The sequence below is a fragment of the Emys orbicularis genome, chromosome 1, assembly GCF_028017835.1.
Source record: "Emys orbicularis isolate rEmyOrb1 chromosome 1, rEmyOrb1.hap1, whole genome shotgun sequence".
Taxonomy (NCBI): Eukaryota; Metazoa; Chordata; order Testudines; family Emydidae; genus Emys; species Emys orbicularis.
Genome location: NC_088683.1, coordinates 272,775,369 through 272,801,971, shown reverse-complemented (window position 1 = coordinate 272,801,971; position 26,603 = coordinate 272,775,369). Strand labels below are relative to the sequence as shown.

General features: G+C 42.5%; 1 protein-coding gene across 1 annotated transcript in view; it reads left to right on the top strand.

The window, feature by feature from the left end:
* The window catches only part of GPC6 (glypican 6), a 1,130,045-nt gene that overhangs the window by 636,080 nt on the left and 467,362 nt on the right, over positions 1–26,603 (top strand). The window contains exon 3 of the mRNA XM_065417255.1: positions 14,140–14,531. Within this exon, the coding sequence (XP_065273327.1) occupies positions 14,140–14,531 (392 nt within the window). The remainder of the gene's footprint in view (positions 1–14,139; positions 14,532–26,603) is intronic.

The following is a 26,603-nucleotide window of genomic DNA, read 5'->3' as shown; positions in this document are numbered from 1 at the left end:
TCAAAGTAGGTAGTGTGAAAATGTCTCTTGAAATGACTCAGCAATAATAGCAGAAGGGACCTCACATATTGGACATCTACTGCCAAACTAGAGGAGTATTGGCCAGTGTCATTGCAAATAACAAACTATGGCCTCCCTTTGGAGTCTCCTGGCAACAAGCAAGTTGAAAAAGAAATCAAAGTTGTTCTCTTGTATAGAGGACCCCCTTGCAGGTTCATAGAAAGCATTTCTATCTTCGTGCCTAACACACTCAGCAGCCAGCCAGCAGAACACAGCAGTACAGCATTGCAGCATAAAACTCTTTGGTATCACTATATGTCAAATACCCACTAAAATGGAAACATCATTTGTAACTCAGCAGCTGACAAATGAGAACAAGAAGAAACCTCCCCTCACTCAAACAAATAAGTACTGGGAATTTCAAGGCTACTTTTACATAGCTTGCACAAAAAGAAAGTATGCTATATTGTTTTAAATCTGCCATAACACTATATATATATGCTAATCTTCCTAGGATCATTTCTAGTGCATTGTACCATATACCTTATTTCAGTTTCTTTTTGACTAGAACTCTCCCAGTGGACATACTGGTAGCCAGCAAAGAGGTTTCTGATGATACAATTGGTCAGATAAAAAGCCAGTGGGAAAGCATCCGGTTCTAGTGAACAGTTGGTCACAAATACAGATTTGTGTTGATTCTAAATAGATTCAAATATAAAGTTTGTTCTCAGACCTCAATCATGCAGTTGGCTCCATGCAGGAGGACTACTGACTGCAACAAAGCTCTATGTGGGTGCAGTGATCCTTTCCACATGGATCTAATCGGAGGATTAGGGCCTAAAAGTAAGAGAGGTTTTAATTGTTTTCTTCAAAAAGGGGAAATTTAAGTGTCTGATCACAGTTTGTTTGAAGGTAACCATTTATTACGTTTTTTGCCTTCATGAGGCAGTTTTTATTATCCTCAAAGCCTACTTCTTTATTCTGTCTACTGCTACCCCTTACGCAACATCTTTCACATTCCATTGACCTCTTAGTGGATATGTCTCTGATTTTAGAGAGGAAGGTGCTTTCTGCTGGCAAGTATTTATTATTGCCTTTCAGTTATTTTCAGTTTTCTGATTTTTCAAGGTGTAGCTCTCGTCAGTTTCAATGGGAGTGATGGACTCATAATATGTAACTGTTACAGAGAGAAGTCTGAATAACAGAATAGCTGTTGAAAGTTGTGTGCACACAAAAGAAAGAAAGAAAGAAAGAAAGAAAGAAAGAAAGAAAGAAAGAAAGAAAGAAAGACCACTCCTGCTACTAGAAGTAAAGCCCGAAGGGACCCTACTGTACACAAGGCTTCCAGTTTGTTGTCACCCTGTTAGTTAAATCCAATCAAGGGAAAATTTAATTGACAGAGGTAAAAGCAAATCAGAAACCTGTTCTACATTAGGGCTCCCACCAGTAATGAACTGGTGGTTGCATGTCATAAATTCTCTGCTGTAGAGCTTAGGCAATTTTGCACAATAATTCCCTAGTGTAGACAGAAGGGATTCTTGTGGAATTTACCTTCCCCTGAGCTCCTGCCATGGTAGGTTTCTATCTTCTTTTAATTTTTTTTCATATCTCATGTATATAAAACTATATTTGAGTACATTGATTCTGGCAGAGAATTTCAAAGACAGAGGATAGAGAGAGCACATTGAAGTACGTGAAAAGGCTTCTATTGACTTCAGTGGGCTTTAGATTCGGTTCACAATATTTGAGTTTACCATTGGTCAAGTATGATTTAATGTCCTTAGTGGTTACACAATAAATGTAAATTGGTTGCTTTCAGCTTGCCATTTTTTTTTTTAGTTTTGTAGCTTATTTATGAGGTCCACAAAATGCTATCTAAGAGTAATAGTATGGATGCAGTGTAAAATTGTTAAGGTTGATAGAATTGATTTTCTGCATTAATTTAACAGTATAAAATATCTAAAACAATTCATGTGTTTGTGGCTGGCACTGGTATTGATGATACTTTGATTAACAACAAAAGTTGCTAATATTTGATTGTTGGTGATATGGCACTAGAAATTTAACAGAATATGTAAGGTATTGTGACTAAAATCAGTTTCCTCTAGTTTGTACAAAAGTAAGGTATCACTTCTCTCTTCTCTATTTTGGAATTTGTATTTGAGAGGCCAAGGAGGTCTACTGAAGGGTCTAGACATACTGTAACGGGGTCACACTCACATCTCACGAGCACCCCCGGCCGAGTGAGTGTGCCTGTACTCTCTCTTTCTTTGTGGTGGGTCTTCGGTCATTCAGCCCTCCGGCCAAGTCATGCAGTCTGTCTGTGAGATAAAAGCAAAGCAAACCCCTTTTGGGGTACAAGTCCCACAGGGGCCTCTCTCAGTGCCCTCTGTGAGGTCTCCCTCAAGTTTTCCCTGTTCCAGAACAGAGCAGTGCCTCAGGGCTCCATCCCTGGAGGCAGTGTCTTTACCCTCTCAGGACCTTTCTTCAGCTCTTTAGCTGGACTACTACAGTTCAGTTCCCCTTCTGGGGTGCCTCAAAGTCCAGGCCACTTTCCCAGTGGCTGCAGGCGGGACCTGGGCCCACCCTCTACTCCAGGTCCCAGAGACCCTATAAATAGCAGCCATCCGCAATGACCCTTTAAATAAACTGTATTGCTGCTCTAATTACCTGGGCCACTTCCCCATGGCTCCAACAGATTTTTCACCCTTACTTCAGGGCCTTGCCCTGGTGGAGTCCCAGCAGCCAGCTCAGAGTACCATCCACTCTCCTCCAGCTCAAGCAAGGAACTGAACTCACTCTGGCCCTGCAGCTCTTCTTATACTGACCTGCTTGGCCCTGATTGACTGCTTCCCACACAGCCTCTCTAGGCAGCTTGGAGGACCACTCTACTGCCCTTTTCTGGAGCAAGGTATGGCAGGGCCACAAGGCCTCCAGCAGGAGGTCTCAGGGCCTAGTCCACCTCATCACAGATACCAATAGACTTCCCCTAATATATTAGGAATTGGAAAATTTCCCTATCTATAGTTAATGACCTCTAGTGGTGCTTATGGAAAAATGTCACCATATTTTAAAACATTTTTGCACTAGGTCCCACAGTTTTTGTATTCTTAATGTCATTTTCATGAAAGTTTTTACTGTTTTTCAGGAGAAATTGGGGAGGCTCCTGAATTTTTATAAGCATAAAATGTCAAAAATAATATGATGTAAAATTCACCATTCAAAAATTCACAAAAGTCCACAAAATGCTACGTCTTCTTTTGATCATGAACATTCATGAGAGTGGAAGTGCTGAAAGCATTTGAATGACTGTTGATAGTAGAATATGGCATTGAGAAGCCATTTAACATGTCATTTATATTTGTGAGTCCTTCACTTAGGGAGTTTCCACTTGATAATGAAAGTAAGACCGTTACTACTGGTTATTAGCTTATGCATAGTTTGTATATTGTCTATCACGTTGTTTATGATTTTTTCTACCTTTTTCTTTCTTTACTATTAGTATTAGTTCAGTGTGGGGGGGGGGTTAAGAGTGTCATGGGAATTTTAGATTTAATGTACTATGTAGAATATATCATTATCATTATTATTATAAATTGCTCAGTGACCATAAGTGTGCCAGGTGCTTCACAGTACAGACAAATAGACATGGGTCAAGATTTTAAAAAAATAGGACATTAAAGCTAGGTTCCTAAATCCCTATTGAAGTGTCCAAGTGATTTTCTAAAGTGCTCCTAAATTAGAAGCTTCCCCTGAAGTCAGTGGGGTCTAGACAGATGCAATGGTCAGTATGCTGTGCAGATCCAGTTGCAGGATCAAGGCCTAATTTCAGAGATGATACAATGATGGCAGTAACCTAAGGATATGGGGGAGTAAAGGAGAAAAGAGAGGGCAACATCAATAAGATTATACATTCAAGATCAGATCCACAAAGAGACTTAGGTGCCTAAACACTGAATTTAGGTGCCTAAACACCAACTTTGGGTGCCTAAATGCCAACTTTAGGCACCACAAAGATCCAGAAAACCCATGCTCGGCTGCCTCCTAACTCTGCAAGTGCTTACATTCACTCAGCACCTATGTTTTTGCTGAAAAAGTCCCCTACGTGCCTAAATTTCCTTCTCTGAGCATGTGCATTGCCTATCTCATGCATAAGCTCTAGCACAATCCTCAAACCAAGTAAAGATAAGTAACCCAAGTGAGTTAACGCCTGTTTTTCACGCTGGGCCTGATCTGGTAGGCATACTCTGAGTACTCCTAACTGGGGGGAAGGCTTCCCTTATAACTTTTAGTCCAGTGGTTAGATACTCACCAGAGATGAGGGAAACCCTGGTTCAATTCCCCCTCTCCGCGTGATGAGGAAAAGGAATTTTAACAGAGATTCTCCATCTCTCAGATGAGAGCTCAAACCATTAGACTAGAGTGATTCTTTCTCTGGCCCAGATAATGTTTCATTATTTAAGTAATAGTGGAATGGCTCCAACAAGAGAGACTGAGGGAGACCCATGTCAGACTGTCCTGTCGTTCAGTGGTCAGGGCACTCACCTGAGACATAGTGAATCCCTGTTTAAATCCCTTCTCCTTATGAGGCAGAGGGGGACATTAAACCACTGTCTCCTACAGCCTGGGTAAGTACCCTAACCCCTGAGCAAAAGGTGATAAATGGAGGAGTCCTCCTCTTTGAAACAGCTTATGTGCTCCTCTAGCTTTGGTGGCTCCCTACCTAGCATGCTGGCTTTTGTGGATTGCATTCTTAAATGCCTATCTCTCCCCATTCATTGTATAGGGAGCCTAGGTGCCTAACTCGGTCTTTGTGGATCCAATGACTTTCAAGGCACCTAAAAGTTAGGTGCTGCAATCCTCAGTATTGCAATACCGAATTCCCTTTGTGGATCTGGACCTACTGCCTGATTCTGCACCCACTAAAGTGACAAAGCTCTCATTGATTCCAATCATGGACAATCAAGCCCTTAGACCATGATCCAGCAACATGCTTAACTTTAAGCATTGACTAGTTTCTTCCATAGCACTAATCACATACTTAAAGTTAAGGACATACTTAAATTCACTGTTGGATCACGACCTTACTCAGCAAAGACTGTTGGACTAAAGAAGGTATTTCTAATATATAAATAACATGAATAAATTTCTTAGTTGGCTAATTTCCCATGGGTTCTGTTGTAAAGTGGATTTTAAGTAGGGATTTGAGTAAAGTGCATCCTCGTTATTCTGAGATTATCAACATCCTTTGCAGATTTATCTAATCTTTATCTTGTTTTACCTTAAAACTGATGCTCATCTTTTCCAACTCAGTAAAATAATAAGGATCTTTTCAAAGGAGCCCAGCATCCAGCAGCCCTTATTATTCTCAATGAGAGCTGAGTACTTTTTGAAAATCTTTCCTCAATTGTGAGTGCTGAGTGCTTTCAAAAATCTGGACTAAAAGTGATATTTATAGTTCATTATTCAAGCTGATGGTGAATAATGCTGAAGGATTTATAGCTCCACGTCTGGAGTTTGTTCACAAATTAACCTAAATGCAAACATCATCTCAACAAGTGGGAAAAGTTTTAACTACTTCGGGAACACTCTCTACTTCTAACAAATAGTTTTTTTAAACTTATAAGCTAGTTGTTGTTGTTTTTTTAATAATGATAAAATTGTTAGAATTTGGTTGTTTTAAACCTAAAATGGACATATAGAAAACAGACAAAAATAGACACACATTGATGGTTTCAGTCCAGTTGCTAGCAGACATATTGCAACTAACACTAATTGACACCATTGTGGGTAGTCGAGGGGACATGGATTGAATGAACTGCCTTTCCATTCCAGAAGGTGATCCCCTCCGAAAAATTTGGACTTCAGTTGTCAGAGTTGTCAATCTGGCCCCTTTAAAGAGCAACACATTCATTTAGGATTTATTTTATTTATTTATTTATTTTAAGTAAAAGACCGTTGCTGTTGTGCAGGCCATAAAAATAAGTGTCTGTGGCTGATACCTTGAGTTTTGTAATCAGTGTAATGATAGTGGCTGAGATTTTAAAAGAAGCCTAAAGAGTTAGGTGCCCGTCTTCCACTGAGTTCACACTGTAGTGAACCTGCGTAAAAAGCATGCATGAGGCATATGCTCACTTTAAGTGGGATTTCCATAGAAGTTGAGTGCCTAAATTCCTTAGGCTCCTTTGAAAATACCAGCCAACATCAATAGGGAGACATTGGAATGAAGGTCTTTTAGGCAAAGTCATTTATACAAGTATGTGTTGAGCAGTGTTAGTCAGTGAAAGGTAAAATCAGTATACAATCCTGAGCAGTATTTTCCACAAAAGGTAATAAAAACACACACATTTTTCTGTTCAGGACCTCTAAAGAGATGTGAGTACATGCACTTTCATGTCATATATTCTCAGGTTGTCATTACAATGCATATCGGGTGTGCTGGATATACCCCATAAACAACACACATCTCTAATGCTGCTAAAATGAAACCTGAGTAGAAAAGATGGCTTTGAAAAGGCAGCATATGGAATAAAATGGACCGTTATTCCTTTCTGTCCAAAAGCGGCTATGTTTCTGTTTTTTTTATGGATCAAACTTAATATGTTTCCAACTTTGTGTATTTGCCTATGGACAGATATGTTCATCCTTAAATTGCTGCTAGTATAGAAAATAAAGGGAAATAAACAGGCTGGAAAAGGTATTAGATAGTCAACTCCCACATAACTTACTTTGTTTACCTAATAATAGGCTACAGATGATAGTTCTTCAGTGTGTTGTGCTGTAATATTATCCCTGAGACAAAAAAAAGTGAAAATTATGTCAAGACCTATTCACAGACACCTGGTGGCTGTATCATGATCAATGGAAATGGAGACAGAGGACCCATGCTCCCTGGAGAGTTATTGTGGCAACTCAGCCAGGTGGACAGAGCAGACTGCAGGGTTTAATAAAGTTCCACTTCTCCAACTTAACCTGCATTCATTGTTATTACTTGAAAATGAAACAGCTGGGCTCTTTGGAATTAGTTTAGTTCTATTAGCTACTAGACCAGTGGTGGGCAACCTGCAGCCCACGGACTGCACACAGCCCATCAGGGTAATCCGCTAGTGGGCCGTGAGACAGCTTGTTTACACTGACCATCCGCAGGCACGGCCGCCTGCAGTCCCTGTGGCCACGGTTCACTGTTCCTGGCCAATGGGAGCTGCGGGAAGCGGTGGCCAGCACGTCCCTGTGGCCCGCGCCGCTTCCCACAGCTCCCATTGGCCAGGAACGGTGAACCGCGACCCCTGGGAGCTACGGGCAGCCGTGCCTGTGGATGGTCAATGTAAACAAACTGTCTCGCAGCCCGCCAGTGGATTACCCTGACGGACCGCAGGTTGCCCACCTCTGTACTACACTGAGTTACATTATGAGAGTAGGTTATGTACATTAAAATATAGTAAGATCAGCACTAGATTGACAAGGCAGGCGACAGAGCTAACAAGCCTATTTTTAATCTGTGAGCTATGCCTTACTAGCAGTAATGGCCTCTGTCTAACGAGCACAGTATATATTTAGAGTTTTTAAATAAGCTGAATTTTCATCACACCGAAAATGTTCAATAGCAATAGAGACCTCATTTACCGAGACACCTTCTATAACTCTTGGATCCTGATTACATAAATAATCAAATTTTTAAAAATGAGACCTGTCTAAATGATGTCTGGTGACACCAAACACTCTTTAAACATATAATAAAGAGGACTTTCAAATATTAATCTTCCCCTCCTCTTAAATTCCATGCATTACCGTATTGTAGGATACACCGTAACCTAGCCCTTCTCCTTTGTATAAGTGAACATCTTCCTAACAAAAACATGCTGTTCACTGCTGACCCTATGCCTAACAACTGAAAGCCATGTATTGTTGCCTGTGAAGCACAGGACATAATGCAGGCATGTTCTTTCATATAAATGAAACATCACTTAAATTAGAAAGAAGGGTATTTCCAGCTTTACTGCTAGTTAACATTACACATAACAGTCTGTGCTGGCAGCACAAAATGCACAAGGCATATACTTCAAAACATGGCACAGTTCTGTTCTTATAGAATCTTAGAAGATTAGGGTTGGAAGAGACCTCAGGAGGTCATCTAGTCCAAACCCCTGCTCAAAGCAGGATCTGTGTGTTCTATTCTGTTTTGTATAGGTTCTTATACTGTGCTTATCACCAGAGTATTTGAATGCCTTCCAGTAGTGCATCAAACAACATGACTAACATCTGTCACTTGTTTGTTCTTCCCCTTACTGAAATACTACGTTAATTAACAAAAAGGTACCAGTGTGTTGATTAAACATCTCTGAAATTAACAAAAAGTCTTTATGTTGCTATGAGGGCTATGAACAAAATGAACTTTTGTGTAAGCTGATACAACTTCTCTTGATCTAACTGGACCTGTGCCCAATTATATCACGTCGAGTTTGTGAACTTGAGTATCCAAAGCAGTCTGCTCCTCTTGATGTACTTTTGTGACTGAAGGAATAAAGCAAGCACATACAGTAGCACTTATTGTGCTTGTAGTGGTCTGTGGCCTTCCCTTCTGTCAGGCTCAGAGGGAGGCCACTCTGCCTCACTACATCAAACAGTCAAATCATAGGGGACTGGCAGTCTTTGGCCTAGATTCCTGGCTAGGCAGACAAAAATTGAAAGTCTACTACCCAATCCCTTTGGGTGGGGCAGAGTACCAAGTCATCATTAGCCTAGCATCCTGGCTATGTAGACATAATTAACAGTCTATAGCCCAGGCCCTTTTGGGCAGGGCAGAGTAACGAACACTCTGTAGTGTAGCCTCCTGGCTAGGGAAGACAGGGACTACAGTCTGGAGCTCTGGCCCTCAGGTGGGGCAGAGCAGGGGGGCAGTCTATAGCCCAGTGCCTCCTAGCTAGGGCAGACAGCAAACTGCCTCGCTACAGTGCTGAACAGTTACAGATTAAGATTTTTGTTGAACCTTAAATTAATCCAGTGTGGTTTTTTTTCATTTGAAAGTGAAAAAGGTGTTAAATTTGCTTTAATTGGATCTGAGATCTAATTTTGTGCTTTGTACTGTTTTGTTAACCTCAAAGTGAGTTGGTCACCATAGTGAGATTGCCTCTCTCTTAAACTAAGCATATTGTTTCCTATCAAAGCCTAGAGAAAACAAAAGAAACTGTTTAACTTTCAAATGGCATAATAATTTATTCTCAACAATGGCCTTCAAAGTGCAGAGACCCAGTGGAAGGCTGAAAATGAATTAAATGCATGGTAGTTTGAAAGACATTAGCTTTCCTATATCATCTCATAAGCCTGGCTTCGCATTTGGACTAAAATGCAATTTAAGCTTGTAGAGTTAGTTGCAGTTATTTAACATTTAGATTGTGCAAGTATCTAAAGGCCACAACTAAGTTGGGCTGTATTGTGTGAAAATCCCTCTGCCCCAAACCCCTCTCCCCAATACCCCTCCTCCTCCATGCTCTATCTTTCCTCTCCCTGGAAACAGTCACATGTACAATTTTCCTACCTGTCCGAGACCAATACAGGTTCGAATGAGTATTCGAGTGAAAGAGGAAAATTGAAACGAAGACAGATTGCAATTCAAAACAGATTGTTGTTTATTAATGGGGAATGAATTACAACTTGGGCTGGGGAGGAGTACTTTTACCAAGTAGCAATACTATCAGAGTAAAAATATTCACACAACTCTAATTAAAATAGGAACAAGTCATCAACCAAAAGTATCACCAGAACAGCAACATATACGTGACTTGAAACAGTCTATTTACATCCAACAACGAAGAACCAAATGATCTATAATCAATTGTTCACTAAAAACCAGAACAGACATACAAAACTGAGTAAACTGTACATGCGTTAATCGAATCCCATAAAATACACCAACTGACCACAACAGTAATTAATACAACAATTCATCCCCTATATACTATACACGAGATTTGGTACCAAGTAAGGGAGGAGAAAAAGGGAAGAGGCCAAGCAAACAGAATATTTACAAAAATTAAAATGCACATACCACACTCCAGGCACAGCTGACCAGCAGTACAGATACCAGGGGCATGATGGGATTTAATCCGAAACGACATGACACGAGCCGGCTAAATCCGGAGGAGACCCTGGCTGAAAGGGTGATCAGGCCTTTCAGCTAACACGTGGACACTTCTACTGATTTTGGCGTGGGACATAGTTTTATTTGACCCTTACTCGTGCCAGCATTTGATTGGTCCCCCACTCCTACACCAACCGGGTTCCGAGCTGGTGCCCTCTACGTCCACAGATACTGCACCCGGCACACTAAGTTTATGCACACGATACGCCGGTATTGTAGCACACGGTACCAATCTGTCCTACAATTGACCAGGCAGAAGGTTCGAGAGTAGGCACACGGCACTATGACGGTGCACACGACACCAATGTGTTGCACACGACACCAATGTGACCTATTGACCGACAATTGGCCATCCAGACACCATGTCTGAGCATAGGGTTGCGACACTACCAAATATTTTTATTGCATTGCCACCCAAATAAAACTGCCATTTATGACTCCCAAACTGTACCAGCCTGCATCCACTCACTCCAAAACTGTCCTAAGTGGGGCTTTGTAATTAACTTATCCTTAATTATGTTAATTTGAGGGTGAGTTCACAGCCATCAGTCTCAAGGAGTTCAGTGATTCATCAAGTCATTAGTACCTCTCAGTTTAATAGTACAAGGCAGCAGAAGGATACTGTAACTCAGGAACCCCTCATGCAAATGACTCCAAATGTGGATCACTAACACTACCCTGAGCTCACATAAGGCACACCAAATTTCAAAGCAATATGAGTAGCCATTCAAATGTTAAAGCACTTACAAGAGTCAAGCTTTAATATAAAATGTGGGAATGGAAACCTAGCTGTTTTTCTGTATTGGCACATGGACACTGTAAAATGTACATTTTCTTAAATACACCTCTACCTCGATATAACGCTGTCCTCGGGAGCCAAAAAATCTTACCGCATTATTGGTGAAACTGCGTTACATTGAACTTGCTTTGATCTGCTGGAGCACGCAGCCCCGCCCCCCCAGAGTGCTGCTTTACCACCTTATATCCAAATTCGTGTTATATCGGGTTGCATTATATTGGGGTAGAGGTGTATTGATCTCACTTTTAGTTCTTCCAAAAGGTAGTGGGTGCCTGCACTATCTTGGATAAAACTCGACAAGATGAGACCATTTTGACCCACATCACATCAATAGTTTTATCTCTAACTCTGCATGCAAAAAAACCCCAAAAAACTAGAAACTTCTTGAAAAATGACTATTTTGCTGGGCTTATATCTCCACAACCGTTAGCTCAAATGGCCCCAAATCTGGGTCACTAAACCTACCATGTACCTTCCTGAGTCACACCAACTTTCAAAGAAGTCCAACTAGGTATGTTAATTTTAGAGGATTTAAAAAGGTGAACCTTTCAAGAGAAGTCATAATTCAACCTTAATGCTGGTGGTTCTGCCACACCACTTATGATAATACTGAGACTATTAACAATGGACTGGGAGGGGCTGGCAGAGAAACCACTACAGCAACCCTATGACATGCAAGATCTTACCTAAGGGAATTTTAAGGGGCCTGGAACCACTGGTTTGATGTCTGCTTTTCACTGATGAAAAACATCTGGAGGTGGTTCGCCGTCCCAGGCCAATGGGGGTGTGGGAAGCGGCGTGGGCGAAGGATGTGCTGGCCTCGGCTTCCCGCCGCCCCCATTGGCCTGGGGCGAGCCACGTGCCAGAGGTTGCCGACCCCTGGTCTAGATAATACTTAATCCTGCCATGAGTGCGAGGACTGGTCTAGATGACCTCTCGAGGTCCCTTTCAGTCCTATGATTCTATGCAAACATACTTGCCTAGACAAATAGTATTCAAAGCTTCACTCAGCACTGTAGATAATGGCTAAAATTTTAAAAGCCACCTGTGTTATTTAGGGTTCTGACATTTAAGCACTTTTGAAAACGTTCCCTTAAGAGCTTACATTGCAAAGCATTGTATAAAGTACCTGAATATCTTGCCTAGCAGAGAATCTTTTTCCTATTAAATTAGTGTCTGTCCCTATTTACCTCAGCCTGCCAATTTAAGATTTGATCATATGTTCCCCAAAGAATGCGTGTCTGCCCAAAGAGACCATGCAGATGTAGTCTTTTTAGTCTCTTCCTTTGATGTGGAGACGATGGCTTTATCCAGGTCAATACACAATTGTGGGATGGCATAATTATTGAGTCAATGTACAATAACATAATTATTACATCCTAGTAAGCAACTTGCAGCAATTAACTTTCATTCCTACTATTACTAACATAGTTCCTTCCTCATGTGGGCTTATGTTAAACTTTTATATCTTCTATACTGTCATGTTTGTATAGACGGGTGCATTTATAATTTTTTTTCCTTCCAACTAATGTTTGGTCCATACAATATGTTATTCTAAATGTTTTGTTAAAGTCTCAGTAGCCCCATTGACTCCATTCAACACCTTCTGAAAGTGCTTTGTGATCATGCAAGTGAAGAAAACCCCAATGGAGGCAGTTTGCTATTCCTTTCCCACCAAACAACTTGGGGAAATCTACCTCCTGGCCTCTCAGAGATTGTATTTAGGGAGTTCATTGCAAGCCATGGAGATTTATAAAGAGAGTGCATGAAGTGAGGGACTTAAACTCAAATGTAAAACCAGAGGGTAGTGGTGTTGAATTCCACTGACAATGTTTTAATGAAAGTCCTAAGAGAATCCCTCTAATGTAATTTCCCAGCATAAGTATCTCAGTGGTGGTGTAAGGTGGATAACCAGTGACAAAGAACCTGGACTAACTTACCTCCTCTCAATGTCCTCCTGAGCTCATGTGTCAGAGAGATGCCAGAGGTGGCTGCTGAGGGTTCCATTGGCCCATTTTCCAAAAAACATACAATCCTGAAGTCAAGACTTTGAAAAGGCTATGGCTCGAGGCTGGGTAAATAAACTGAGGAGCAGTAAACTTAGTTATCAAAAGAAAGAATAGGTAAACAAGCCCACTGCTAACATGGTGTCCCAGACACTGCAATCTGTACAATGTTGCAGTCAGCAGACTGTTTGAAAAACACTGGCCCAAATGCCAACACAGTGCTTCAGAATAGCATTAAATTACTGACAATAGCAACATCTTTTTACTCAGGCTAGTATTACAGTTTAAAGGGCTTCTGTGTGTGGAGGGCTTGTAGGATCAGGCCCCAATATGTCTCAGTTCAAACCTTTGAAGAATTTTTGAAAGCTGAAAGTAAATTATAAGATACCATGGAGATCAGATACCATAGTGATGAGTGAAGAACCTCAATAGAATAAAATAGAAGATTTCATTACTTGCATTTTCCTATATTGCCGTAGTTCTAGTCATCTCATTACATTAATGGTTTCTTGTTTAGTACACAAGATTCGGGACATTGGCTGTTCACTATTGAGAGTTTGGCAAGTGGCAGGGATTTCTAGGTTTAAATCAGGGGTCTCAAAAACGCATGCGGCCCACGGAGTTATTTCCTGCGGCCTGCAATAGGCGCCGACTCCACCAGCAGCCAAGCTCCCCTCCCCCCCCCGCCCCTCTTCGCATTACAGTTTTTAAAAAGTTAATACATTGACTTTTAATAGCATACTATATTACTCTTAATTTTTTTAATTTTTGACTATACTTTTGTATCGTTATATGAAAAGGTTTCAGTGATGTGGCCCTCAGGCCATTGTACTAGTCTTCATGTGGCCATCGTAGTGATTTGAGTTTGAGATGCCTGGTTTAAATAATGGAACAATTTTCATTGCAGCTCTCTCAAATGCATATTTAGAATTTAGAGTTATGGATTTAAAGTTTCTTTTTAACCTCGGTGGGAAATACAATATGCTTTCCATTTTTCATTGCTCTTAAAGGAACCTATTTCCAATTTAAATAACTGACTTTTTCTATTAAACATGCAAATGACAATAACATTTACTTGAGCAAATTTCGCTAAACGTAATACCGTCGTGAAGGCAATACCATCATGAAAGCAAGAAACATGCCATGGGCATTTTTATTAATTTTGTTCTGTATATACCTTTTTATTTTCTCTGCAGAATTTTTCCGAGAACTTTTGGAGAATGCAGAAAAATCCTTAAATGATATGTTTGTACGAACATATGGAATGCTGTACATGCAGAATTCAGAAGTGTTCCAGGACCTCTTCACAGAATTGAAACGATATTATACAGGAGGCAATGTAAATTTGGAGGAGATGCTGAATGATTTCTGGGCTCGGCTATTGGAGCGAATGTTCCAGCTCATAAACCCCCAATATCATTTCACTGAGGACTATCTGGAGTGTGTAAGCAAATACACAGACCAGCTGAAACCATTTGGAGATGTACCCAGGAAACTGAAGGTTCAAGTGACTAGAGCTTTCATTGCTGCACGGACCTTTGTTCAGGGGCTGACTGTAGGCAGAGAGGTTGCAAACAGAGTATCCAAGGTAACCTAAATGAGGTTTTTTAATGTTTGCACTTGTGTTTGTGTTTTTTTACTTGAGACGTGAATTCTGAATATGCACCTATACCTTGTTTATAAGTAAGTGAAGTTTGTCGAGGTGAGTAACTATTGTCATTTTCCTCCTTTGGAGTCTACTGAAGTGACAGCAATACTGGAAAGGGTTGCCTTTTATTTAGAATGCAAGGAGGGTCAATATTTATTGGTGCTTAGCATGATGTAGCAGTTGCCATTAGTAGTGCAAAAACTATCGTCAGGTGGCATTTCAGACCAGGGATTTAAGTGTAACTAGTACGTATGATTATGCTGTTCATGAGGGCAGTGCTGCCGGCCTGGAATTGTGAGGGTGGCAACCCTCATCAGGACTGCAGCTGAGTGACAAGTTTTTAGGAATACTGGTATCTTCTCTAACACATGGGCAAGGTAGTTTAGTTATATTTGGATGAGGAAAAGGCCCACTAGTAATATCTAGGGAGTTTGATCTATTCCAGAGAACAGTTGGAATTATATATATTTGTTTTAGTTATTTATATAAATATTTATGATGATCCTAGCTTCTGAGGGCCTAACATAATTAAACTACATAATAAAAAATATACACAAAATATAATCCATCCGGGTCAGTCAGATAAACCCCACAGTTGTAGTTGGGTGCCAGAGATCTGCCAGAATAATGAGCTGTCTCCTACACAGCATCTGGAATACAGCTAAAGGGACTTTCTATATTATTGTTAAAATCAAATTAGGTGACCAAGTTGTTCCCTGACCTGGTTATATCATGTTTTCAATCTGTCATGTTGTCGGGACCTTAACTGTGTTCTATAAGTGTGTTAAAGGCTTGAACAAATTGTAAGGGACTTCTCTGGCTTGGTTGCAAATTGTAGGCCCACATTTTGGCTCTGAGGAACCATCAAAAAAGCAAATTCCAAAAGTGAGAGCCATCTTGTTCTTAAGGCATAATTAGTAATTTCCTAATGGTCTCTTCTGTGGTGCTCATTACTATAGAATCTGGGTGCTTTCCAGACATAATTTAATTAATCTTCACAACAATCTTCTGAAGTGAGGGGGTGATATTATTCCTATTTTAGAGATGGGAGTTGAGGCACCGTCCATCCTATGCATTGAATGAGGACTGCCTGAAAAATAGCATGTGGTCATGTAATTAAAAACTGTATCATAATGCTACAGAAAAGGGAGTTGAATTAATTCAAGCATTTCCTAACTTTTGAGTACTTGACTTTGCAACCTTAATATTCTCTTATCATAGTTTTTGTGTGTGTTACATAATTACATATGCATGAGCGCGCGCACACACACACACACACATACATTACTATTCATTAATGTAGTTGAATGTGTGTGCATGTGTGTATGCAGTGTAGTTGTAGCTGTGTTTGTCCCAGGATATTAGAGAGACAAAGGGGAGTGAGGTAATATATTTTATTGGACCATCTTCTGTTGGTGGGAGAGATCCTTTCCCAGACTCATGGAGGGGCTCTGTGTTGCTCGAAAGCTTGTCTCTTTCACCAACAAAATTTGGTCCGGTAAAAGATATTACCTCACCACCTTGTGCATTTGTGTATACATTTACATACACACAAAGTCTAAATATATGTACATGCTCATTCTATGTATATTATATATGAATGAGTGTGCACATATATTTTAAATGTAGGTTCTTTAATTATTTCCCATTATGTTTTATTCTTACTACTGGGCAACATGAAATTTTGGCCTTCTAATGGAATTATCTGACTGGATGATGATAATGATAACAATAATGAAGAATAATGGACTTAAGTACTTGAACAAATCTTCATATTGCAAAGAGTGCACTACATTTCCATTTCTAGACACTTTTCTTCAACTTTTTTTGTTAAAGTCCACTTCAACATAAATTGGAAAGCAGATTACAAAGAATTATTATCAAGGAGAAATCAGATTTTGTTTCAGATGTCCTATTAAAATGTAAAAGAATTAATATTTTTCTTAAATTTAGATTATGCTCAAAAAGCGTGGTTCAGTATAGTATTAAAACCTAGATAGATACTGTCACAGTTTCAGGGCAATTGTATCTGTATTCCCACTCCGTGGCCCACCAATAGCACCCACTTTAGGTTCCTGGCCCCTAGCTGTCACCTCCCTTGGGTGAAGACCTGGGACTCCCTCCCTCCCTCCTGGCTGGGGGTTTAAGGCTGAACAGCACCATGGATTATAGTGTGATATCCCCAGCAAGTCAAACTGTGTAAACAGGCCACTGCCTGCACTTTGCTTTCCCTGCAAAGCCTATGACCAGTGTATTGCCCACAATTATAAAGTTACCACACAGCTCCTTCTAAGCAAGCACATTTATTCTTAAGGTAAAAGCATTACAGAGAAAACATATCAAAACCAATAAAAGTTCCTACATGCATGCTAATAAACTTACCAGACATCACCCATCAGTCTTATGGGGCTCTAGAAGTTCAAATCCTTCCAAATGTTCAGCAAGAATTGGGCCCTCCTTTACACAGAGGTTCCTGTCCATTTTATGGATCAAAATGCAGGCCCCGAGTCAGTTTAAACTCAGGCTATTTATCCAAAAGTCCTTTCTTTGTCTGCTGCTCTCTCATGAATCCAGTTTGAACTAATATATATGAGCATTTCCAGGTGGTGGGTGGGACAGAACTGACAATTTCCTGCAATATCCTGAATGAATTTTACTGAATTAGGTTTAATGTCTTTGGAGTCTATTGTATTAAAAATGTGATTGTGTATGTGTTACTGTGGAACTCTATGCAACTCCTTCAAGAGGAGGGGGAAGCCAATGTATTTCCTCCTGTTATCAGCTCTTTGAAACCACCCTCCTGGAGAGGTGTGCATATACTAGTGCAAACCGGATTCTCCATGGACCAACAAGCAAATAAGGGATTTTTGGATTAATAGCCTGCTTTTACACAGGCTCATGGCCTTCTACCTGATGCAACAAACAGACAGGATTCCTGGTCCATGGAGGGCCCCAATCCTTAGGAAAGGCTTGGAAGGACTGGAGTCTACTGAGTCCCCATAAGACTGGGGACATGTTCTGAGCTGAAGCTGTGATGAACTTGAAAGAACAAGTAACCCATGGGTGGTATATTGAAGGACTGTTCCAGCCAGAGCCCATGTTAGGATTGGGCTAATCTCTGGTATACTTATTAGCACGGGCATGTCACGCTGTTTATTATCTGTGGGCAGTCACACTGTTTACTGTCTCTGAACGGAAAGCAAGCAGGTGTGGTTTGACAGCCTGTCTCTGCTGGGAGTAACACAGGAAAGGCAGGAAACTGTGCAGCCTGGAAATACTCCAGTCAGAAGGGAGTGGCATGCGGGTCTCCACCCGAGAAAGACAACAGCTAGGGAGCTGGAAGCCTGAGACTGGGTGCCCTTGATGGACCACTGAAGAGAAATACAGTTGCCCTGAACTGTAACAGAGGTACTTCTCTGGAAGTGTTACAACCTGAGTGAATTTGCCTAATCATCTCCATACTGTTCTTAGTTCCTGAAGGAGCCATGGTTTCCCTCCCTGATGGAATTATATGCAATCCCTGGCCCATAGTGATACATAAACTTAATACAGTAAGATCTCCTAAGATATTGCAGGAAATTCCAAAACATGGTCAAAAAGTAAATTGCTTTTCTTTGCTCAGCCATTTAATTACAGGCATATTTTGCAATGTGCACACTAGTGGACGGATGCAAAGAAATCTTAATGACCTACAAACTGCAGAAATGCCACTGACCCACATCAACAGGTGGGGGAACTTGATGGGGCCGGTGGTGAAAGGGGGACAGTCCCAGAACCAAGGGAGGGAGACTCTCACCAAGGGATAATAGGTAGCTCCTCCCCTTTGGAGTCTCTAGCACCTGTTGATCAGCTGGGGAAAAGGACTTTTCATTGTCCAGCATTCCCCAGATCCCAGAATTTAACTCTGTGTGGGGGCTTTGTGGAGCCTATTTGACTCCATTCCAGCAGTCCACCCTACCCAACAGAACTGGGAATGGGAACCTGGCCTGGCAGATGCTGCGGGTCTAACCAATCATCCTTGTGGCCAGTTTCTAGTGCAGTTAAGAGAATAAAATGAATGGTTCCCAGAGGTAAAAGACCTGGGATTTTGGTGGTGAACCTTGGGCTCAAGTGATAGGGTGAGACCTTGCGGTCTTTGCGAGCCAAGGTGCCCACACAGCTGCACTGTCTCTCCCCGTTATGAGGGGGAGAGTGCTAGGACTCAGAGAGAGCTGAGTTCCAGGGGATAAACTGAGGGGAACCACCCCATGTTATGGGCTATATGGTAAGGAGTCCTGTAACCCCTACACGGGTATAGGAGAATGTGGGTGATGGGTGGGTAGCACTCCTCTCCTGTGTTAAAGTTTAATAAAGGTTGTGGCCTGCTGCTTAATTCCATGCATGCAGGGCCGGCTCTAGGATTTTTGCCGCCCCAAGCAAAAACAATTTTGGCCGCCCCCCCATTTTTTTCTTACCCCACCCCCGGCCCCGCCTCAACTCTGCCCCTTCCCCAAATCCCCAGCCCTGCCTCCTCCCCCCAGGCTCTCAAGCCTAGGAGGGAGGGAGGGAGGGAGGGAGGGGGAGAAGCAGCGCGCACGCCGCGGCCACTCGGGGTCTCCCCCTCCCTCCCAGGCTCTCAAACCTGGGAGGGAGGGGGAGCAGCGGTGCGCCAATCAGGTGTTTCGCACGCCGCGGCCGCTCGGGATCTCCCCCTCCCTCCCAGGCTCTCAAACCTGGGAGGGAGGGGGAGCAGCGGCGCGCGAATCAGCAGTTTCGCGCGCCACGGCTGCTCGGGATCTCCCCCTCCCTCCCAGGTTTGAGAGCCTGGGAGGGAGGGCGAGCAGCAGCGCGCGAATCAGCTGTTTCGTGCGCCGTGGCGCGCAAGCGGCAGCAGCGGAGGTGAGCTAGGGCAGCCGGGGCACATTTTTAGGGGCGGCATGGCCGGCGCCAGAATGCCGCCCCTAGAAATGTGCCGTCTCAAGCACCAGCTTGTTTTGCTGGTGCCTAGAGCCGGCCCTACATGCATGCCTCTGTCCTCATTTTGCTGCTGTGTCCACATCAATTAATATTAACACTTGGGAGCAATGTGCTGGTTTTGACTTCCATATTCTTCTGGTTTTGTCAGAACGGAATATTTTTAAAGTCGATGTATCTGCTGTCGGACACAGCAAATCTTTCTTTTTGTACATCACTTACAACCTGCAGCAACCATTCCTCAAAGTGAGCACATAGCTTTACCCTCCTCCTCCCACACACACTCACAAAAGGAAAGATAGAGAAATGTATTTTTGTTGATGTTTTGAAAGTTATCCACGTCAGGCATGAATTTAATTTTAACTGTGCTGTCACATCACAAGACACAGTGACAGAAAAGTCACATCTGCTTAACCCAAAAGAAATTAGAAAAGAGAAGTGACGCTTTTTCAAAAATGTTTGTCCTAGTTGGGCACAGAGTTCTCTTTTCAGTAATATCACAAGCTGAACTGACATTTTGAATTCCTTTAGTGTTCCGTAACTCAGTGAAATCTCCTTTATCCGGCGCACAGCCGGAGGCTAGCATGACAAAATTTAGCCTCCATCTCTAACATAATGAAACAGGGATTATTCCTAAAGAGAAAGTTAGTAGCAACATTTTTAGGCCTAGTACTCACATTTTCAGGCTCCTCTGTTCCATCAGGTAAAAGGGAGTTCGTGGGTCTAGCTACCAGGCTGTCATGAAACTGCCCCGTCTGGTGTCACAGGGGTACTTTCTTCTCTAATGCCATCGCTTCAAGGAAAGTGTAAGATTGGTTCTGGCTGCCCCAGGGGTTCCCAAACTTGGTTTGCGGCTCGTTCAGGGTAAGCCCCTGGCGGGCCGCAAGACGCTTTGTTTACCTGAGTGTCTGCAGGTATGGCTGCTCGCAGCTCCCAGTGGCCGCGGTTCGCCATTCCCGGCCAATGGGAGCTGCAGGAAGTTTCACTTGATACCTTGTAAAATCCTGAAGCCAGTTAGCTGCACAATAGAGCTGGTAGGAATTGTGTGTGTGTGTGTGTGTGTACACACGCGCGCAAAATGTGTCCTTTTTCATTGAACAATTTTTATAGTTTTTGACCAATTCTACTGGACACAGACATATGTGCACAGCATCCATCTTAAAGTGTGTAGCTTGCACTTGAACGGAATTTTCAACAGCCCATGCACCATCTGACGTTTTCAAATATACGTAGCTTTTCTTTCTTTTTTTATTTTTAAACCAATAAATTTAAAATTTAGCAAAGCATTTACTGCGCATTAAGGGATTGCACATCTCACACTGAAGGCATTGTCAGTCTTTAAACTGACTTCAGTGGAAGTGGGTCAGGCTGTTAGACCTATGAATGTAGTGTGCAAAGTTGAGATTTCTCCTGTTTCAGTTATCTTCCCTATAGCAAAGGTGGTTAATTTTTTTTCTAGTGAGAAAAATTAATATATTTATAAATTCACCTGTTCATAGCTTCAGAAATAATTGAAGGGATTGTAGACAAACTTTCTGTACTAAGGTGGTAGACTATAAAGCTCTTCTGTTGTGTGTCACCATTTTAAAACAGAAAAAAAATCAGTATTTAGTCTTTTGATGAAAACCTGATAAATTTCAATGACAATTTTTGAAGTAAGTGATGTAAATAATTTTTGTGGAGGTTTTTTTGGGAAAAAAAAATTAGGGAAGACAATTATGTCCTAATCATTTCTAATCCAGTGTAAAGTGTTAAGAGGTAGAACAGGGGTAGGCAACCTTTCAGAAGTGGTGTGCCGAGTCTTCATTTATTCACTTTAATTTAAGGTTTCGCGTGCCAGTAATACATTTTAATGTTTTTTAGAAATTCTCGCTCTATAAGTCTATATTATATAACTAAACTATTGTTGTATGTAAAGTAAACAAGGTTTTCAAAATGTTTAAGAAGCTTCATTTAAAATTAAATTAAAATGCTGATCTTACGCCGCCAGCCTGTTCAGCCCGCTGCCAGCCTGGGGTTCTGTTCACCTAGGCTGTCAGCAGGCTGAGCGGGGCCTGCGGCCGGGATGCCGGCTGGCAAGGGGCCGGCAGCCGGGACCCCAGACCTGGTTGGGGGGATTCAGGGGTCAGGGCAGAGGGCTGGGGCTCTGGGGGGAGGTTCAGGGCAGAAGGCTGGGTGTGTGTGGGGGTTCAGGGGTCAGAGCAGAGGGATGGGGGCTGTGGGGGTGCAGGGCAGAAGGCTGGGTGTGTGGGGGTCAGGGCAGAGGGCAGTGGGGGTGTGTGGGGGGTGCAGGGCAGAAGGCTGGGTGTGTGGGGGTGTTCAGAGGTCAGGGCAGAGAGCTAAGGGGTGTGGGGGTGCAGGGCAGAAGGCTGGGGGTGTGTGGGGGTTCAGGGGTCAGGGCAGAGGGTAGTGGAGGTGTGGGGGGAGTTCAGGGGTCAGGGCAGAGGGCTGGGGGGGTGTGGAGGTGCAGGGCAGAAGGCTGGGTATGTGGGGGGTTCAGGGCAGAGGGCAGTGGGGTTGTGGGGGGGGTTCCGGGTAGAGGGCAGTGGGGTTGTGGGGAGGTTCAGGGGTCAGGGCAGAGGGCTAGGGTGTGGGGGGGGGGTGTATGGCAGAAGGCTGGGTGTGTGGGGGGGTTCAGAGATCAGGGCAGAGGGCTGGGGGTGTGGGGGTGCAGGGCAAAAGGCTGGGTTTGTGGGGGGGGTTCAGGGATCAGGGCAGAGGGCTGGGGGTGTATGGGGGTTCAGGGCAGAAGGTTGGGTGTGGGGGAGAGTTCAGGGGTAAGGCAGAGGGCTGGGTGTGTGTGTGGAGGTGCAGGTCAGAAGGCTGGGTGTGGGGGGGGGGGGTTCAGGGCAGAGGGCTGGGGTGCTCGGCTCGTGGGGGTGCTCCCAGCCCCCTGCCCTGAGCGGCTCACGGCAGGGCGCTGGAAGGGATATGCCCTGTTCCATCCCCTTTCCCAAGGCCCCGTCCCTACCTCTTCTCTGCCTCCTGTACGGAGCATGGAGCACTCTGCGGCTCCGCTCTGCTCCCCCTCCCCCTCGCAAGGGCGATCAGCTGATTGGCGCAGGGAGAGGGAGGGGGAGGAGCAGGAAAGCACCACGCTGGGGAAAGAAGCGGGGGAGGGGAGAAGCTTGACTGCCGCAGGACCAAGCTTCTGCCTCCTGCCCCCACAGGGGAGAGCAGTGGGCAGGGGGGCTGAGTGGGGCTGGGGGCCAGGACCTTACTTACCATCCACTTGTTTTACTTTGCTGTAGACTCTACTGACTTCAGTGGCATTACTCCTGATTTACACTAGTGTAAGAGAATCGGGAGAATCAGGCCCACTCTGTGCTCTTTCTATGACTTTGCCATTTACACTCACATAGGGCTTGTCTTCACTACCGGCTAAATCCGCACTGCTGTGATCGATGCAGTGGTGTCGATTTAGTGTGTCTGGTGAAGAAGTGATAAGTCTATGGAAGAGCGCTCTCCTGTCGACTTCAGTACTCCACCTCCCTGAGAGGAAGAAGCTATGTTGATGGGAGAGCGTCTCCTGTCAACAGCACAGCGTAGACACCGCTGGGAGTCAATCTAAGCTATGTCATCTTAAGTTACGTAACGTAACTAGCATAACGTAGATTGACTTACCTCATTAATGTCGACCAGGCCACACTCTCATTTCTAGTCCCTCCATACCTGATGTGGAACTTACCACCAGTTAAGTCACTGCTGAGCTTGGCTCAGGGAGGCCTTCTCAAGAAAGTGAGGAGTATTATTATGAGCATGAACATCAGAGCAGTATGACACAGTAGCTGACATCTTAGTTCCATGAATGGATTTAAATATTTAAATTCACATCTAATGTAAAAAAATAATGATTTGAAAACTTTTCCAAGCACCTCAGGTCAATTATACCTCTGCCTTATTTTTAAACTGATTAAAACAATTTTTCTCCTGAACGTTATTAAATTATATTGATAGCAGGCTTCTTACTAAACCTTCTGATGTATGGGCAGAATGAAACAAATCCAGTAATACAATTATAAGGTAAAGTCCTGGATTAGTAGTGAAAAATAGGCCCTAATAATTGTCAGTGATTACTTCTAGTTACAGAATGCCAGGCCATTGCTTTTTAAATACACTGAATCAGTCTCACAAACTCTGCTTTTCATGGTTTATAAATAAACATTCACCAGTTTGTGAGAGCTATAAATAAAGGTCCATATTGAATGTCACACTGACTCAGAATGTAATTATTGTGGGGAGGGGAGTACAAATATGACATGCTGATAAGCCAGGGTAACTAAGAACCAAAACAAATAGTGCCTTAATGTTGGAATATGTGATTTTGAGGAGTGATATAGTGCTACCTGTAATGTATATTTTAACTGCATTGGCTGAAAAGAGATCCTCTATTAGGGAAAAAGATCTAGAATGGACCACCATGAGACATTTCCACTGATTTCTACTGGACCATAGTCCCCTAGTTCTGTTTGTTAATTTCGGAACAGCCATCCCTAACTGGCACGGCCTTTATGTCTACTTGTGTGATTTTGGTTTGAGTTGGTTTGTTTTGTTTACAGTAATCATTTTTCATTTATCTTTCCAAGCATTGACATTAGAGTATTACATGAATGGGTCAGTTTCTTCTCCTTCTTCCAGCTCTTCTGTGCCACTCAGGCAGTGGAAAAGGGCCAGAATCTGCCCAGCTGGGGATACCTCCATTGTGGGGTGCTCTCAAGGGGCATAACATTTTTAGACTGCTGTAACTTACATTGTTGTGGAGCTGGCTTGTGACTTGGGGAGCTATAACTGGCTCCCTGACTGCCCCCTTCCTCCTTTCAACAGATAGGTGCAGGAGAGACTGTAGGCCACTATCTTGTTCCATTAGGGTTGTTCTAGGCTCTGGATAGAACACATCATAATATGTTGCATATTCTCAAGAATATTAATTATCTATATATAGAATATTAGGGTTGGAAGGGACCTCAGGAGGTCATCTAGTCCAACCCCCTGCTCAAAGCAGGACTAATCCCCTGGCAGATTTTTACCCCAGTTCCCTAAATGGCCCCCTCAAGGATTGAACTCACAACCCTGGGTTTAGCAGGCCAATGCTCAAACCACTGAGCTATCTCTCCCCCTCCCAAAAAAACCCAGAGAGGAGCAGCATCAAGTGCTGCCTGAGCCCCTAAAACAGGCCCCACCCCTACAGGTACCTAGCCCCACCTTCTCTCCATAGTATTTGTACAGTCTTTCTTTTACTCGTCACATTCACTTTTCTGATTTCTACTATATTATTTATTTCTCCTAGGGCACTCATGTATCAAGGAAGGTTCCTGCCTGAACATGAACTTTAATAGCTGGAAAAGATTTGAAAGCGTATAGATATATAAATAATTGGCTAACGTTCCAGATCAAGATGTTTTACCTTGGAATGATAGACCTGGAAATGATGTCTTTAGCTCCCTTTTTGCTTCCACACACACTACAAATGATTTCAGTCTGAATTGCAACAGATTCCACTGATTCGCCACTTTTTTATAATTCTTCTCCATTCCCTTTACAGTCTCAAGGCTATTCTGATCTCTTTTACACCAGTGTAAATCTGGATTAAATCTGCTGAAGTCAATTTACATTGATATACTAGAGATCATTGGCTGGCTAGCTGGCTGGCTATCTATATTCTTTGATTATACACTGCCAAGTCTTGAATCTTGCAGCAGCCCTTCATCCCAAAACCAGGATGCTTAATAGCATCTTCTACAAGTAAAAACTACTCAGCTGATGAACCTGATTGTCTCTATACCACCCCCTTACTTGGCTCATAGTGTACTTCACCCTTATGGCACAGAAAATGCTCTCTAGTTAAGTTATGTAGGAAACGTCTACATACATATAAAGAACTAAAGCACAAACCATATCAGGCTGACCACCACATAAAATACTAACACAAACCATTACAAAAATATTCACTACCACTAAGCAACATTACTCTGAAGCTCTATCCGGTATTACTGAGAAGTGCACATCTAAATCAATCTTTTCAAGATTGCAGATTAACTTTACACTACTATAAAAGATCTTGGTGTGGCATTTCAAATGCTAAGCTAAAGATGAGGTGCAGAGATTCTTCATAGTGCCCTGAATGAGGAAATGTGATAAGCAACAATGAGATCCAAAGCTCACCCATTGCTCACTAGTGTCTCTCCCGCTGACGTTGCCAGATTTGGGCATTCTGGAGCACATCTTTGATTAATCTTCCTGCAGCCTTACAATTTTGCTGCTTTAGCACAGGAGAGTAAAAAAAATTACAGAAGAATCATATGGAAGGTGGAAGGAAATTAAAAAGTCTGAAGGTTAAACAATGCTCACAGACTTGTATCATCTTGTGACATGCTGACTTTTTAGAGCTACTGTAGTTACAGATCATCTATCTAAACTATTTTAGGAGGTGGCCAATTGAAGCAATGCTTTCTAAGCATGATTTGATAAAAGCAATTCCTTACATTTCTTATGTGGATCAGAAACATAAAGAATGATAGATATTTCTCCCTTCAGGTTTGTACAGAACAGATTATTGAAGAAAATATCTAATTTGTCTAAAACTCTGCTTGTCAAGAATATTAATTAGAGTTGAAATGGATGTCAGTTGACATTATTATAGCTTAGCTAGTAGAGTCATCAGCTAGAAGTTGAAGAATTCAGGTTTCCTAGGTTATGTTTAAATGATGTGCTGATTAATCCTAAATTATACATATGGGACCAGATTCAAATCTCATTTGTGCAGACATCTGTACAGAATTGGTTCCATTAACCTCAAATGAGATTGGACTCTGGGCTATGGTCTCTGATATAAAAATAACATTCCATTTTTAAAAGAAACTATATTAAAATATCAATGTAGGTGCAAAATGAAGCACTCAGAAGTCAGGAAATGACAACGTTGAGATTTGTCTGTGATTTTTAAATCACCGCCTTCTATGTATTGCACTGTCTCATATTTTTTCCTCACAACACAAAATCTTCATTTTCTCTCTCTATGCATAAAGATGACTCAACTTTTTTTTAAACATCCAGGAAGAA